Source organism: Oncorhynchus masou, chromosome 7 (genome assembly GCF_036934945.1).
Source record: "Oncorhynchus masou masou isolate Uvic2021 chromosome 7, UVic_Omas_1.1, whole genome shotgun sequence".
Taxonomy (NCBI): domain Eukaryota; kingdom Metazoa; phylum Chordata; class Actinopteri; order Salmoniformes; family Salmonidae; genus Oncorhynchus; species Oncorhynchus masou.
In genome coordinates this window covers 5,645,193-5,662,575 of record NC_088218.1, presented here as the reverse complement: position 1 = coordinate 5,662,575, position 17,383 = coordinate 5,645,193, and the positions used below count along the sequence as shown (strand labels likewise).

Genomic DNA, 17,383 nt, shown 5'->3' with positions numbered 1-17,383 from the left:
CTTCACTATGGTATACTATATACTCTACCACTTCACTATGATACTATATACTATACTCTACCACTTCACTATGGTATACTATATACTCTACCACTTCACTATGGTATACTATATACTCTTCACACTATATACTCTACCACTTCACTATAATATACTATATACTCTACCACTTCACTATAATATACTATATACTCTACCACTTCACTATGGTATACTATATACTCTACCACTTCACTATGGTATACTATATACTCTACCACTTCACTATGGTATACTATATACTCTACCACTTCACTATGGTATACTATATACTCTACCACTTCACTATGGTATACTATATACTCTACCACTTCACTATGGTATACTATATACTCTACCACTTCACTATATATACTATACTATATATACTCTACTTCACCATATACTTCTACCACTTCATGGTATACTATATACTCTACCACTTCACCTATATACTCTACCACTTCACTATAATATACTATTCACTATGGTATACTATATACTCTACCACTTCACTATAATATACTATATACTCTACCACTTCACTATAATATACTATATACTCTACCACTTCACTATAATATACTATATACTCTACCACTTCACTATGGTATACTATATACTCTACCACTTCACTATGGTATACTATATACTCTACCACTTCACAATGATATACTATATACTCTTCCACTTCACTATAATATACTATATACTCTACCACTTCACTATAATATACTATATACTCTACCACTTCACTATGATATACTATATACTCTACCACTTCACTATAGTATACTATATACTCTACCACTCTACCACTTCACTTCACTATGATATACTATATACTCTACCACTTCACTTCACTATACTATACTATATATTCACTATAATATACTATATACTCTACCACTTCACTATGATATACTATATACTCTTCCACTATACTATATATACTATATACTTACCACTTCACTATAATATACTATATACTCTACTCTTCACTATGGTATACTATATACTCTACTTCACTATGGTATACTATATACTCTACCACTTCACTATGATATACTATATACTCTACCACTTCACTATGGTATACTATATACTCTACCACTTCACAGCTCTACTTCTGGTATACTGCTGTCACTATACTCTACCACTTCACCATAATATACTATATACTCTACCACTTCACTATAATATACTATATACTCTACCACTATACTATATACTCTACCACTTCACTATGGTATACTATATACTCTACCACTTCACTATAATATACTATATACTCTACCACTTCACAATGATACTATATACTATATACTCTATATACCACTTCACTATGATATACTATATACTCTACCACTTCACTATGATATACTATATACTCTACCACTTCCCTATCTCTACCTTCACTATGTATACTCTACCACTTCACTATAATATACTTTATCCTCACAGCCCTTCTGGCCTGCTGTCTGACTGCCTGCCAAATCTATATTACCCTCTCCCTGTCTGACTGTCTGCCAAATCTATATTACCCTCTCCCTGTCTGACTGTCTGCCCACATTATATTACCCTCTCCCTGTCTGACTGTCTGCCCACATTATATTACCCTCTCCCTGTCTGACTGTCTGCCCACATTATATTACCCCACATCTATCTCCCTGTCTGACTGTCTGCCCACATTATATTACCCTCTCCCTGTCTGACTGTCTGCCCACATTATATTACCCTCTCCCTGTCTGACTGTCTGCCCACATTATATTACCCTCTCCCTGTCTGACTGTCTGCCCACATTATATTACCCTCTCCCTGTCTGACTGTCTGCCCACACTGCATTATCCTCTCCCTGTCTGGGGGTCTGCCCACTCTGCATTATCCTCTCCGTCTGACTGTCTGGGGGTCTGTCCACTCTGCATTATCCTCTCCCTGTCTGGGGGTCTGCCCACTCTACATTATCCTCTCCTGTCTGGGGGTCTGTCCACTCTACATTATCCTCTCCCTGTCTGGGGGTCTGTCCACTCTACATTATCCTCTCCCTGTCTGGGGGTCTGCCCACTCTACATTATCATCTCCCTGTCTGGGGGTCTGCCCACTCTACATTATCCTCTCCCTGTATGAGGGTCTGTCCACTCTACATTATCCTCTTCCTGTATGAGGGTCTGTCCACTCTACATTATCCTCTCCCTGTCTGGGGGTCTGTCCACTCTACATTATCCTCTCCCTGTCTGGGGGTCTGCCCACTCTACATTATCATCTCCCTGTCTGGGGGTCTGCCCACTTTATCCTCTCCCTGTCTGTCCACTCTACATTATCCTCTCCCTGGAGGGTCTGGGGGGGTCTGCCCACTCCACTCTCCCTGTCTGGGGGGGGTCATTATCCTCTCCCTGTCTGGGGGGTCTGCCCACTCTACATTATCCCCTCCCTGTCGAGACAGGTATTTTTATAGAGCAGCAGGCTCTATCTTGCTCTCTGTATCTAGTCTGTCTCTGTTCCTGTCTCAGTCCATGAATTCATTATCCACTCACAGTCCACTCTGCATCGCTAATTAACTGCTGGTCCACAGTTAGGTCTGTATGTACAGTATGTTAATGTTTTGTTTGTATTTCCTGTTTGTTTGTTGGGGGGCAGCCATGTATGAAAATGGAGAACGCTAAAGGGGAAGTGGTCGAATCGTTATTCTACTTTATGTGAACGCTTTAGTGATCAAAGTAATTATCAGGACTCATGGCCAGTGAGACACAGGAGGTTGGTGGCACCTTAATTGGGGAGGATGGGTTCGTGGTAATGACTAGAGTGGAATCAGTGGAACGGTATCAAATACATCAAACACATGGTTTCCATGGTTTCCAGGTGATTTATACCATTCCATTCATTCCATTCGCTCTGCAAGTGAACATGAGAGAGAATGTGTGTGTTTGTGTGTGTGAGGTGAGGATGGTTGAGCTGCAGTGAGGTAGTGAAAGGAGAACATAGTAGCTGTAATCACAATCACTGTTCCCTATAGGGGCAAACACTGAAATGTTCCTTGATGATAGTTGTACCACACAACCTGCCACTTACCAACATACTGAAATACACTCACACTCACACTTGCACACAACACACACTAGCACACACACACTCCTCTCCAACTGCTTTTGCACCCCCCGAAGCACACACACACACACACACACACACACACACACACACACACAACAAGATGGCGCCGACAGAGATGGTCGCCTCGCTTCGCGTTCTTAGGAAATTATGCAGTATTTAGTTTGTTTAATGTATTATTTCTTACATTGTTACTCCAGGAAATCTGAAGTTTCATTACATACAGCCGGGAGGAACTATTGGAGAGAAGAGCAACGTCAACTCACCAACATTACGACCAGGAGTATGACTTTCCCGAAGCGGATCCTCTGTTTGGACCACCACCCAGGACAATGGATCGGATCCCAGCTGGCGACCCAAAACAACGGCGCCGCAGAAACGGAGCAGGCCTCCTGGTCCGGCTCCGTAGACGGGCACATCGCTCACCGCTCCCGAGTTTACTACTCGCCAATGTCCAGTCTCTTGACAACAAGGTAGACGAAATTCGAGCTTCGAGGGTTCGAGGGTTGCCTTCCAGAGAGACATCAAAGATTGCAACATTCTCTGCTTTACGGAAACATGGCTCACTGGGGATACATTATCAGAGTCGGTACAGCCACCCGGTTTCTTCACGCATCGCGCCGACAGACACAAACATCTCTCTGGTAAGAAGAAGGGCGGGGGTGTATGCCTTATGATTAACGAGACGTGGTGTGATCATAACAACATACAGGACCTCAAGTCCTTTTGTTCATCTGACCTAGAATTCCTTACATTCAAATGCCGACTGCATTATCTACCAAGAGAATTCTCTTTGATTATAATCACAGCCGTGTTTATCCCCCAAAGGCAGACAACTTGACCGCCCTGAAAGAACTTCACTGGACTCTATGTAAACTGGAAACCATATATCCTGAGGCAGCATTTATTGTAGCTGGGGTTTTAAGGGGTTTTAACAAAGCCAATCTGAAAACAAGGCTCCCTAAATTTGATCAGCATATCGAATGCACGACCCGGGCTGGCAGCATTCTGGATCATTGCTACTCTAACTTACGCGACGCATACAAAGCCCTCCCTCACTCTCACTTTCAGCAAATCTGACCAAGACTCCATTTTGTTGCTCCCAGCCTATAGACAGAAACTAAAACAGGAAACGCCCATGCTCAGATCTGTTCAACGCTTCAAGATTCCTCTGATCACGTGGACTGGGATATGTTCCGGATCGCCTCAGACAACAACATTGATGCATACGCTGATTCGGTGAGCGAGTTTATTAGCAAGTGCATCGGTGATGGTGACTATTAAAACCTTCCCCAACCAGAAACCGCGGATTGATAGCAGCATTCGCGCAAAACTGAAAGCGCGAACCATTGCTTTTAATCAGGGCAAGGCGACCAGAAACATGACCGAATACAAACAGTGTAGCTATTCCCTCCGCAATGCAATCAAACAAGCTTAGCGTAAGTATAGAGACAAAGTAGAGTCGCAATTCAACGGCTCAGACACGAGACGTATGTGGCAGGGTCTACAGTCAATCACAGACTACAAAAAGAAAATCAGCCCCGTCGCGGACCGGGATGTCTTGCTCCCAGACAAATTAAACAACTCTTTGCTCGCTTTGAGGACAATACAGTGCCACTGACACGGCCCGCTACCAAAACCTGCGGGCTCTCCTTCACCGCAGCCAATGTGAGCAAAACATTTAAACCTGTTAACCCTCGCAAGGCTGCAGGCCCAGACGGCATCCCCAGCCGCGCCCTCAGAGCATGCTCAGACCAGCTGGCTGGTGTGTTTACGGACATATTCAATCAATCCCTATCCCAGTCTGCAGTTCCCACATGCTTCAAGAGGGCCACCATTGTTCCTGTTCCCAAGGAAGCTAAGTAACTGAGCTAAACGACTACCGCCCCATAGCACTCACCTCCGTCATCATGAAGTGTTTTGAGAGACTAGTCAAGGATCATATCACCTCCACCTTACCTGACACCATTCCAATTTCCTTACCGCCCCAATAGGTCCACAGACTACGCAATCACAACCGCACTGCACACTGCCCTAACCCATCTGGACAAGAGGAATACCTATGTAAGAATGCTGTTCATTGATTACAGCTCGGCATTTAACTCCATAATACCTCCAAACTCTCAGACGCCCGCCCTGTGCAACTGGGTCCTGGACTTTCTGACGGGCCGCCCCCAGGTGGTGAGAATAGGAAACAACATCTCCACCCCGTTGATCCTCAACACTGGCGTGCGTTCTCAGCCCTCTCCAACTCAATCATCAAGTTTGCAGATGACACTACAGTGGTAGGCTTGATTAGCAACAATGACGAGATGGCCTACAGGGAGGAGGTGAAGGCCCTCGGAGCGTGGTGTCAGGAAAATAACCTCACACTCAACGTCAACGAAACAAAGGAGATGATTGTGGACTTCAGGAGAGGGATCACCCCCCTATCCACATCGACGAGACCGCAGTGGAGAAGATGGAAAGTTTTAAGTTCCTTGGCGTACACATCACGGACAAACTGAAATGGTCCAGCCACAGCGTGGTGAAGAAGGCGCAGCAGCAGAGGAGAAACAGCGCCTCTTCAACCTCAGGAGGCTGAAGAAATTTGGCTTGTCACTGAAAACACTCACAAACTTTTGCAGATGCACAATCGAGAGCATCCTGTTGGGCTGTATCACAGCCTGGTACGGCAACTTCTCCGCCCACAACCGTAAGGCTCTCCAGAGGGTAGTGAGGTCTGCACAACGCATCACCAGGGGCAAACTACCTGCCCTCCAGGACACCTACAGCACCCGATGTCACAGGAAGGCCAAAAAGATCATCAAGGACAACAACCACCCGAGCCACTGCCTGTTCACCCCGCTTTCATCCAGAAGGCGAGGTCAGTACAGGTGCATCAAAACTGGGACCGCGAGACTGAAAAACAGCTTCTATCTCAAGGCCCTCAGACTGTTAAACAGCCATCACTAACATTGACTGGCTGCTGCCAACATACTGACTCAAATCTCTAGCCACTTTAGTAATTAAAAATTGGATGTAATAAATGCATCACTAGTCACTTTAAACAATGCCACTTTATATAATGTTTACATACCCTACATTACTCATCTCATATGTATATACTGTACTCTATACCATCTACTGCATCTTGCCTATGCTGCGCGGCCATCGCTCATCCATATATTTATATGTACATATTCTTATTCATTCCTTTACACTTGAGTGAATAAGGTAGTTGTGAAATTGTTAGATTACTTGTTAGATATTACTGCATGGTCGGAAATAGAAGCACAAGCATTTCGCTACACTCACATTAACATCTGCTAACCATGTATGTGACCAAAAATTGATTTGATGCAGACGCACTTTGAACTTGAAATGTAATTGAGCATACATTAGGCATATTTCTATTTCCTGTGAGTAGAGGACCCATGTTAATACACTTTCTATAATTTACCCCTCTGTGTTCATATTACTGCTCTCTGATAAGCCCATTCACACACACACACACACACACACACACACACACACACACACACACACACACACACACACACACACACACACACACACACACACACACACACACACACACACACACACACACACACACACACACACACACAGCAGCTCCCTCTCTCCCTCTCTGACATCCACTCTACATATGGAGATGAGAACAAGATGAGAACAAGCTGTCCTGCTGTGTTCTGCATCCTCCTCTCTAAAACATCCTCCTCCTCTCTAAAATACCCTAATACCCTACCATATTCTCCTCTAAAATACCCTCCTACTCTCTAAAACATCCTCCTACTCTCTATAATACCCTCCTCCTCTCTAAAACATCCTCCTCCTCTCTAAAATACCCTAATACCCTACCCTCCTCTCCTCTAAAATACCCTCCTCCTCTCTAAAACATCCTCCTCCTCTCTAAAATACCCTAATACCCTACCCTCCTCTCCTCTAAAATACCCTCCTCTCCTCTAAAACTTCCTCCTCTCCTCTAAAACTTCCTCCTCTCTAAAATACCCTCCTCTCCTCTAAAATAACCTCCTCTCCTCCTCCTCTAAAATACCCTCCTCTCCTCTCCAGTCCTCTCCTGTTCTCCTCTAAAATACCCTCCTCTCCTGTAAAACATCCTCCTCTCCTCTAAAATATTATCCTCTCCTCTCTTGTCCTCCTCCTCTCCTCTCCAGTCCTCTCCTGTTCTCCTCTAAAATATCCTCCTCTCCTCTAAAATATTATCCTCTCCTCCCTCTCTATCGCACGTGCCACAGCACCCCTAACCCTCACCTCCCCCAAACCCTCACCTATTAACCCCCCTCAAAACCCCTAACCCTCACCTATTAACCCTCACCTAACCCTCACCTATAATAACCCCTAACCCTCACCTATTAACCCTAACCCTCACCTATTAACCCCTAACCCTCACCTATTAACCCCCCTAACCCTCACCTATTAACCCCCCTCACCTAACCCTCACCTATTAACCCCTAACCCTCACCTGTTAACCCCTAACCCTCCTGTTAACCTAACCCTTAACCCCTAACCCTCACCTGTTAACCCCTCACCTGTTAACCCCTAACCCCAAACCCTCACCTGTTAACCCCTAACCCTCACCTTGACCAGGTGTGGTGTGCTTTTTGTCTTCCCTCATGACCCCTTTCTGTGTACCTGTGTAAGTTGACACCTGCATTGTGTTTGTGTCCTGCTCCATATTCTCACCCAGCACCAGCTGTCTCTCTCGGGCCTGGAGCTCATCCAGGACCTGCTGGTGATGCTGTGTGAAGTCAGTGATGTCTGCATCGAAGAAGACAGGAGCATTCTCCTTCTCCCTCAGTGCCTTCAGCTTCTCTTTCAGCAGGTTGACCTGGGGCTCCAGAGAGGAGAAACGAGCTATCTCCTCCTGGAGGGGGGGGGGGTAAGGAGAGGAGAGAGAGGGTTGGGAGAAGAGGGGAGAGAGGGAGGGAGGGAGGAGGAGGGAGGAGGGGGGGAGGGGAGGGGAGGAGGGAAGAGGGTTGGGAGAGGAGGGGGAGAGAGGGGAGGAGGGGAGAGAGGGGAGGGAGGGATGGGAGAAGAGGGAGGGAGGGAGGGGGGGAGGGGGAGGGAGGGGGGGAGGAAGGGGGAGGGGGAGCAGGTAGGGGGTTGGGAGAAGAGAGGAGAGAGGGAGGGAGGGAAGGAGAGGAGAGGGGAGGAGAGGGGAAGAGGGAGAGGAGGTAGGGGTTGGGAGAAGAGGTGGGAGGAAGTTGAGGGGGAGGAGATGATGAGGAGGGAAGAAGGGGTGAGGGGGAGTGAAAGGAGAAAAAAAAGAGAGAGTGAGACAGAAACAGATCAGCAGAAAGCAAGAGAAAAAAGACAGGAAGACAGAAAGACAGGACGAGAGGAAGACAGGAAGAGAGGAAGACAGGACGAGAGGAAGACAGGAAGAGAGGAAGACAGGAAGAGAGGAAGACAGGACGAGAGGAAGACAGGAAGACAGGAAGAGAGTAAGACAGGAAGAGTGGAAGACAGGAAGAGATGAAGACAGGAAGAGAGGAAGACAGAAAGAGAGGGAGAGAGTAAGACAGGAAGAGAGTAAGACAGGAAGAGAGTAAGACAGGAAGAGAGGAAGACAGGACGAGAGGACGACAGGAAGAGAGTAAGACAGGAAGAAGGGAAGAGATGAAGACAGGAAGAGAGGAAGACAGGAAGACAGGGAGAGAGAATGATATGAAGACAGGAAGAGAGGATGTCAGGAAGAGAGGACGACAGGAAGAGAGGATGACAGGAATGACAGGAAGAGAGGGAAGAGAGGATGACAGGAAGAGAGGATGACAGGAAGAGGATGACAGGAGAGACAGGAAGAGATGAAGACAGGAAGAGAGGATGTCAGGAAGAGAGGACGACAGGAAGAGAGGATGACAGGAAGAGAGGATGACAGGAAGAGAGGATGACAGGAAGAGAGGACGACAGGAAGAGAGGATGACAGGAAGAGAGGATGACAGGAAGAGAGGAAGACAGGAAGAGAGGAATGACAGGAAGAGAGGAAGACAGGAAGAGAGGAAGACAGGAAGAGAGGATGACAGGAAGAGAGGACGACAGGAAGAAGGGAAGAGAGGATGACAGGAAGAGAGGAAGACAGGAAGAGAGGATGACAGGAAGAGAGGAAGACAGGAAGAGAGGATTCAGGAAGAGAGGACGACAGGAAGAGAGGATGTCAGGAAGAGAGGAAGACAGGAAGAGAGGACGACAGGAAGAGAGGATGACAGGAAGAGAGGACGACAGGAAGAGAGGACGACAGGAAGAGAGGATGACAGGAAGAGAGGAAGACAGGAAGAGAGGATGACAGGAAGAGAGGACGACAGGAAGAGAGGAAGACAGGAAGAGAGGAAGACAGGAAGAGAGGAAGACAGGAAGAGAGGACGACAGGAAGAGAGGATGACAGGAAGAGAGGGATGACAGGAAGAGAGAGAAGACAGGAAGAGAGGAAGACAGGAAGAGAGGACGACAGGAAGAGATGAAGACAGGAAGAAGGGAAGAGATGAAGACAGGAAGAGAGGAAGACAGGAAGACGGAGAGAGAATGATATGAAGACAGGAAGAGAAGAGAGACCAGAAACGTTTGACCCAAGTTAAACTATTTAAAGGCAATGCTACCAAATACTAATTGAGTGTATGTTAACTTCTGGCCCACTGGGAATGTGATGAAAGAAATAAAAGCTGAAATAAATCATTCTGTCTACTATTATTCTGATATTTCACATTCTTAAAATAAAGTAGTGATCCTAACTGACCTAAAACAGGGAATTGTTACTCGGATTAAATATCAGGAATTGTGAAAAACTGAGTTTAAATGTATTTGGCTAAGGTGTATGTAAACTTCCGACTTCAACTGTATATATAAATAATCAGATGATGTCTTAGTACCCTAGTCTAATCTATCAGAGGGGGTCTTAGTACCCTAGTCTAATCTATCAGAGGGGTCTTAGTACCCTAGTCTAATCTATCAGAGGGGGTCTTAGTACCCTAGTCTAATCTATCAGAGGGGGTCTTAGTACCCTAGTCTAATCTATCAGAGGGGGTCTTAGTACCCTAGTCTAATCTATCAGAGGGGGTCTTAGTACCCTAGTCTAATCTATCAGAGGGGGTCTTAGTACCCTAGTCTAATCTATCAAAGGGGGTCTTAGTACCCTAGTCTAATATACCAGAGGGGGTCTTAGTACCCTAGTCTAATATACCAGAGGGGGTCTTAGTACCCAAGTCTAATATATCAGAGTCTACACAATACATTAACATCTCATTACAGCTTTGTGCTGTTCTGCTGTTATTATGAGCCATTCAATACAAAATAGTCAAATTTAGATTTTATTACAATTAAATATTTATGGCAAACCTTCCCAGTGGCAATGCGTTTTCTCTGGTGAATACAGAACAGAGAATATTGTTGTATGAATACTGAACGACACGGTATGAAGTGTTTCCCCTACGATGGATGGGAGGGGTGGGGTCTTCCTGGGGTCTTCCTGGAGGTCTTCCTATAGGGGGAGGGGTGGGGTCTTCCTATGGAGAGGGGAGGGGTGGGGGGTCTTCCTGGGGTCTTCCTATGGAGGGGAGGGGTGGGGTCTTCCTATGGAGTGGAGGGGTGGGGTCTTCCTATGGAGGGGAGGGGTGGGGTCTTCCTATGGAGGAGGGGTGGGGTCTTCCTATGGAGGGGAGGGGTGGGGTCTTCCTATGGAGGGGAGGGGTGGGGTCTTCCTGGGGTCTTCCTGGGGTCTTCCTATGGAGGGGAGGGGTGGGGTCTTCCTATGGAGGGAGGGGGTGGGGTCTTCCTATGGAGGGGAGGGGTGGGGTCTTCCTATGGAGGGAGGGGTGGGGTCTTCCTATGGAGGGGAGGGGTGGGGTCTTCCTATGGAGGGGAGGGGTGGGGTCTTCCTATGGAGGGGAGGGGTGGGGTCTTCCTATGGAGGGGAGGGGTGGGGTCTTCCTATGGAGGGGAGGGGTGGGGTCTTCCTGGGGTCTTCCTGGGGTCTTCCTATGGAGGGGAGGGGTGGGGTCTTCCTATGGAGGGGAGGGGTGGGGTCTTCCTGGAGGGGAGGGGTCCTTCCTATGGAGGGGAGGGGTGGGGTCTTCCTATGGAGGGGAGGGGTGGGGTCTTCCTATGGAGGGGAGGGTGGGGTCTTCCTATAGGGAGGGGGGGGTCTTCCTATGGGGTCTTCCTATGGAGGGGAGGGTGGGGTCTTCCTGGGAGGGGAGGGGTGGGGTCTGGGGTCTTCCTATGGAGGGGAGGGGTGGGGTCTTCCTGGGGTCTTCCTATGGAGGGGAGGGGTGGGGTCTTCCTATAGAGGGGGGGTGGGGTCTTCCTGGGGTCTTCCTATGGAGGGGAGGGTGGGGTCTTCCTATGGAGGGGAGGGTGGGGTCTTCCTATGGAGGGGAGGGGTGGGGTCTTCCTATGGAGGGGAGGGTGGGGTCTTCCTGGGGTCTTCCTATGGAGGGGGGGAGGGTGGGGTCTTCCTATCTTCCTATCTTCCTATGAGGGGGGGGGGGGTCTTCCTATGGGGGGAGGGGTCTTCCTATAGGGGGAGGGTGGGGTCTTCCTGGAGGGAGGGGTCTTCCTATGGAGGGGAGGGGTGGGGTCTTCCTATGGGGGAGGGGTGGGGTCTTCCTATGGAGGGGAGGGGTGGGGTCTTCCTATGGAGGGGAGGGGTGGGGTCTTCCTATGGAGGGGAGGGGTGGGGTCTTCCTATGGAGGGGAGGGGTGGGGTCTTCCTATGGAGGGGAGGGGTGGGGTCTTCCTATGGAGGGGGGGTGGGGTCTTCCTATAGGAGGGGAGGGGTGGGGTCTTCCTATGGAGGGGAGGGGTGGGGTCTTCCTATGGAGGGGAGGGGTGGGGTCTTCCTATGGAGGGGAGGGGTGGGGTCTTCCTATGGAGGGGAGGGGGGTGGGGTCTTCCTATGGAGGGGAGGGGTGGGGTCTTCCTATGGAGGGGAGGGGTGGGGTCTTCCTATGGAGGGGAGGGGTGGGGTCTTCCTATGGAGGGGAGGGGTGGGGTCTTCCTATAGAGGGGAGGGGTGGGGTCTTCCTATGGAGGGGAGGGGTGGGGTCTTCCTATGGAGGGGAGGGGTGGGGTCTTAATATGGAGGGGAGGGGTGGGGTCTTCCTATGGAGGGGTGGGGTGGGGTCTTCCTATGGAGGGGAGGGGTGGGGTCTTCCTATAGAGGGGAGGGGTGGGGTCTTCCTATAGAGGGGAGGGGTGGGGTCTTCCTATGGAGGGGAGGGGTGGGGTCTTCCTATGGTGGGGAGGGGTGGGGTCTTCCTATGGAGGGGAGGGGTGGGGTCTTCCTATAGAGGGGAGGGGTGGGGTCTTCCTATGGAGGGGAGGGGTGGGGTCTTCCTATGGGGTGGAGGGGTGGGGTCTTCCTAAGGAGCGGAGGGGTGGGCAGTGTGCACATAGTCTATCTTCTCTTGAGAGCCAGGTCTGTATTCAGCGGCCTTTCTCAGTAGCAAGGCTATGCTCACTGAGTCTTTACATAGTCAAAGCAATTCCCTTAAGTTTGGGTCATTCACAGTGGTCAGGTATTCTGCCGCTGTGTACTCTCTGTTTAGGGCCAAATAGCATTCTAGTTTACTCTGTTTTTTTTGTTAATTCTTTCCAATGTGTCAAGTAATTATCTTTTTGTTTTCTCATGATTTGGTTGGGTCTAATTGTGTTGCTGTCCTGGGGCTCTGTGGGGTCTGTTTGTGTTTGTGAACAGAGCCCCAGGACCAGCTTGCTTAGAAGACTCTTCTCCAGGTTCATCTCTCTGTAGGTGATGGCTTTATTATGGAAGGTTTGGGAATCACTTCCTTTTAGGGAGTTATAGAATTTAACGGCTCTTTTCTGGATTTTGATAATTAGTGGGTATCGGCCTAATTCTGCCCTCCCTCCCTCCCTCCCTCCCTCCCTCCCTCCCTCCCTCCCTCCCTCCCTCCCTCCCTCCCTCCACAGACACTACACCATTCCCCCCCACTCCTCACCCTGCAGCGCTCCAGTTGATGCTTCAGAGGTTCAGGCTCTGAGGCCGGTGGCTGCTGGACCTTCAGCCAGTTCTCAGAGTTGACCACAGCTTGCTCCAGTTGCTGCCAGAGGTTATAGAAGGCCAGGATCTTGCTCTGGTAGGCCAGCCACTCCAGCCTCTCAGCCAGCAGGGCACAGAACCCATCCCAGCGAGTGTTGAGCTCCTCGGCTGCTTTCTGGATGTCATCAGCCCTCCTACTACCACCCTCTGGAGGGACAGACACAACAGGACAGGTGTTACAGTCAATGACTCATCTATCCACCTGTCTGTCTGTCCGTCTATCTATCCACCTGTCTGTCAGTCTGTCTGTCTGTCCGTCTATCTATCCACCTGTCTGTCAGTCTGTCTGTCTGTCCGTCTATCTATCCACCTGTCTGTCAGTCTGTCTGCCCGTCTATCTATCCACCTGTCTGTCAGTCTGTCTGCCCGTCTATCTATCCACCTGTCTGTCAGTCTGTCTGTCTGTCTCTCTATCCACCTGTCTGTCAGTCTGTCTGTCCGTCTCTCTATCCACCTGTCTGTCAGTCTGTCTGTCCGTCTCTCTATCCACCTGTCTGTCAGTCTGTCTGTCCGTCTCTCTATCCACCTGTCTGTCAGTCTGTCTGTCCGTCTCTCTATCCACCTGTCTGTCAGTCTGTCTGTCCGCCCGTCTATCTATCCACCTGTCTGTCAGTCTGTCTGTCCGTCTATCTATCCACCTGTCTGTCAGTCTGTCTGTCTGCCCGTCTATCTATCCACCTGTCTGTCAGTCTGTCTGTCCGCCCGTCTATCTATCCACCTGTCTGTCAGTCTGTCTGTCTGCCCGTCTATCTATCCACCTGTCTGTCAGTCTGTCTGTCTGCCCGTCTATCTATCCACCTGTCTGTCAGTCTGTCTGTCTGTCTATCTATCCACCTGTCTGTCAGTCTGTCTGTCTGTCCGTCTATCTATCCACCTGTCTGTCAGTCTGTCTGTCCGTCTATCTATCCACCTGTCTGTCAGTCTGTCTGTCCTGTCTATCTATCCACCTGTCTGTCAGTCTGTCTGTCCGCCTGTCTATCTCTCCACCTGTCTGTCAGTCTGTCTGTCCGCCCGTCTATCTATCCACCTGTCTGTCAGTCTATCTGTCTGTCTATCTATCCACCTGTCCAGTCTGTCTGTCTGTCTATCCACCTGTCTGTCAGTCTGTCTGTCCGCCCGTGTATCTATCCACCTGTCTGTCAGTCTGTCTGTCTGCCCGTCTATCTATCCACCTGTCTGTCAGTCTGTCTGTCTGCCCGTCTATCTATCCACCTGTCTGTCAGTCTGTCTGTCCGTCTATCTATCCACCTTTCTGTCAGTCTGTCTGTCCGCCCGTCTATCTATCCACCTGTCTGTCAGTCTGTCTGTCCGTCTATCTATCCACCTGTCTGTCAGTCTGTCTGTCCGCCCGTCTATCTATCCACCTGTCTGTCAGTCTGTCTGTCCGTCTATCTATCCACCTGTCTGTCAGTCTGTCTGTCTGTCCGTTTATCTATCCACCTTTCTGTCAGTCTGTCTGTCCGCCCGTCTATCTATCCACCTGTCTGTCAGTCTGTCTGTCCCGTCTATCTATCCACCTGTCTGTCAGTCTATCTGTCTGTCTATCCACCTGTCTGTCAGTCTGTCTGTCTGTCTATCTATCCACCTGTCTGTCAGTCTGTCTGTCCGCCCGTCTATCCACCTGTCTGTCAGTCTGTCTGTCTGCCCGTCTATCTATCCACCTGTCTGTCAGTCTGTCTGTCTGCCCGTCTATCTATCCACCTGTCTGCCCGTCTATCTATCCACCTGTCTGTCAGTCTGTCTGTCTGCCCGTCTATCTATCCACCTGTCTGTCAGTCTGTCTGTCTGCCCGTCTATCTATCCACCTGTCTGTCAGTCTGTCTGTCTGTCCGTCTATCTATCCACCTGTCTGTCAGTCTGTCTGTCTGCCCGTCTATCTATCCACCTGTCAGTCTGTCTGTCTGCCCGTCTATCTATCTGCAGGGCCTTCAGAAAGTATTCATACCCCTTCACTTATTCCACACTTTGTTGTGTTACAGCCTGAATTCAAAATGGATTAAATAGATTTTTTTATCTCACCTGTCTACACCACAATACCCCATAATGACATCACAATACCCCCATAATGACATCACAATACCCCATCATGACATCACAATACCCCATAATGACATCACAATACCCCATAATGACATCACAATACCCCATAATGACAAAGTGAAAACATGTTTTTTGAAATGTTTGCAAATTTCTTAAACATGTAATACAGAAATATCTCATTATCTCACCACTTCTTATAAAACGGACCACTTCTTACAATTCTTATCGTCCCAGAATAGGTTCCTTGTTAATCCTTAGGCCCCACGTGATGCGCTTATTGCTCCAACACTGTGCCATGTAGGAGAGACCTTGTTTCTGTCTTATGGAGCTGCTCCAACCGTCCAGAATAACACTGAATCTCCCTGGGTTTCCAATGGGAACAGTATCTTGCTGGAATCAGACTCTAACTCGGGCTTCAGTAAGTCTGTCAACATCTTCATACATCATTGTTAGAGGAGCTATGTTCACAAACAGTTCATGAAAAGATAAACAACGTGCTCGACTCCATCTTATATAAACTTAAATCAAGTGTTGAATCCTTGTATATAATCCAATGAACAGAAATAGACAGCACTCCGGTAACTAAACTTACATCAACATATTTTTATTGCCTCACGAACGTTTCGGGTACGAGCCCTTCTTCAGCGTGCAAGGCAATGGCAATCAATGTCACAACAACAAGTTATCGTCTCCCTATTCTAGGTTTATCACAGTGTTTATGAGATGTATTGACGGCATGGAGGATGGCGTTCATTACGTTGCTGTTTGTGTCTGATAAAGAACATGTTTCCTGTTAGGATGTTTTGGTCAGGCAAGATGTTAATGGCCTACTGAGAAACAGATAGACACACCAGTCATCTCAGCAGTTATCCCCTTCATTAAAAACAGCTGACTATACAGCCAACTCCTTCTCATTTAGGTGCATGAGTGACTCTGATTCACCATTGGATGTACATGCCAAAGACTTATGTGAACGATTCAAACCAAGAGGTTATAAAGAAGAATTATTGAGTAAGACAAAGAGCGCGGAAATGCATTCTGCAACGTCAAAACTAATCCCTCTCCTTCCTCTGCGACTTTGGTGTCCACCTACCGTCCCATTTCAAGGTGGATCCAGGAAGTGGTTCATAGACATGGACACATGTTACACAGTGACCCCAGCTTTGGTAAAGCCTTTGAATCCCCAGAGGTTTTGCTTTAAGAGACCCTCAAATTTCCAGGAATGTTTAGTAAGGTAAGACTTTGTCTAAGAAAAAACATTTCATGTCTATCAGTTTCCTGACGGCAGTTTCCTTGTCACAACTGTCCACTGTTCCACTCTGCCCAGAGGAAGGTTTCAGGTAGACATCTAACATGAAATATGTTGTATATGTCCTTACGTGTTCCGTTCACTTCTATTATGCATGTTCCGGTCACTTCTATTATGTTGGTGAGACCAAACGTGAACTTACGACAAGGATATGTGAGCATAAGAGCTCTATTCGCAAAACATGATGAACAGAATCACCTGTTGCCAGGCATTTCAACAGCCATAATTATGAACTAAGTACCTTCTATTATATGGGCATTGAATTGTTCTATGGGAGGAGATAGGGATCAATGATTCCTCCAAAGACAAACTGGTAACGGTAACGCATGGCCACACTTGGTCCCAGCAGGCCTTTTAATGAGGAATGTTATTTTTCTCATTTTTTTGTAGTAGGTTATAAATAGTCCAAACATTTAGGTGATGACATCATAATGCAATTGTATTGTGTGTCTATATTTATTTGATCATCATGTTTCCCTCACAGCTTCCCTAACCCTCACAGCTTCCCTAACCCCCACAGCTTCCCTACCCCTCACAGCTTCCCTACCCCTCACAGCTTCCCTAAACCTCACAGCTTCCCTAACCCCCACAGCTTCCCTAACCCTCACAGCTTCCCTAACCCCCACAGCTTCCCTAACCCTCACAGCTTCCCTAACCCCCAAAGCCAGCTTCCCTAACCCTCACAGCTTCCCTAACCCCCTACAGCTTCCCTAACCCTCCCTCACAGCTTCCCTAACCCTCACAGCTTCCTCTGCTGGGATCTCTTGATTGGGCCAATACTGACGGTTAATTTAGCATTATGCCCACCTGTCACGTTCTGACCTTTATTCCTTTGT

General features: G+C 48.2%; 2 protein-coding genes across 2 annotated transcripts in view; one reads left to right on the top strand and one right to left on the bottom strand.

Annotated features, from left to right (window-relative positions):
• LOC135542929 (dystrophin-like) overlaps window positions 1–17,383 on the top strand; it is a gene marked incomplete at its 5' end in the record, with an annotated part of 841,859 nt that overhangs the window by 174,274 nt on the left and 650,202 nt on the right.
• The window catches only part of LOC135542898 (dystrophin-like), a 264,431-nt gene that overhangs the window by 95,084 nt on the left and 151,964 nt on the right, over window positions 1–17,383 (bottom strand). Inside the window, 2 exon segments of the mRNA XM_064970044.1 lie at window positions 7,831–8,011; window positions 13,098–13,345. Of these exon segments, the coding sequence (XP_064826116.1) occupies window positions 7,831–8,011; window positions 13,098–13,345 (429 nt within the window).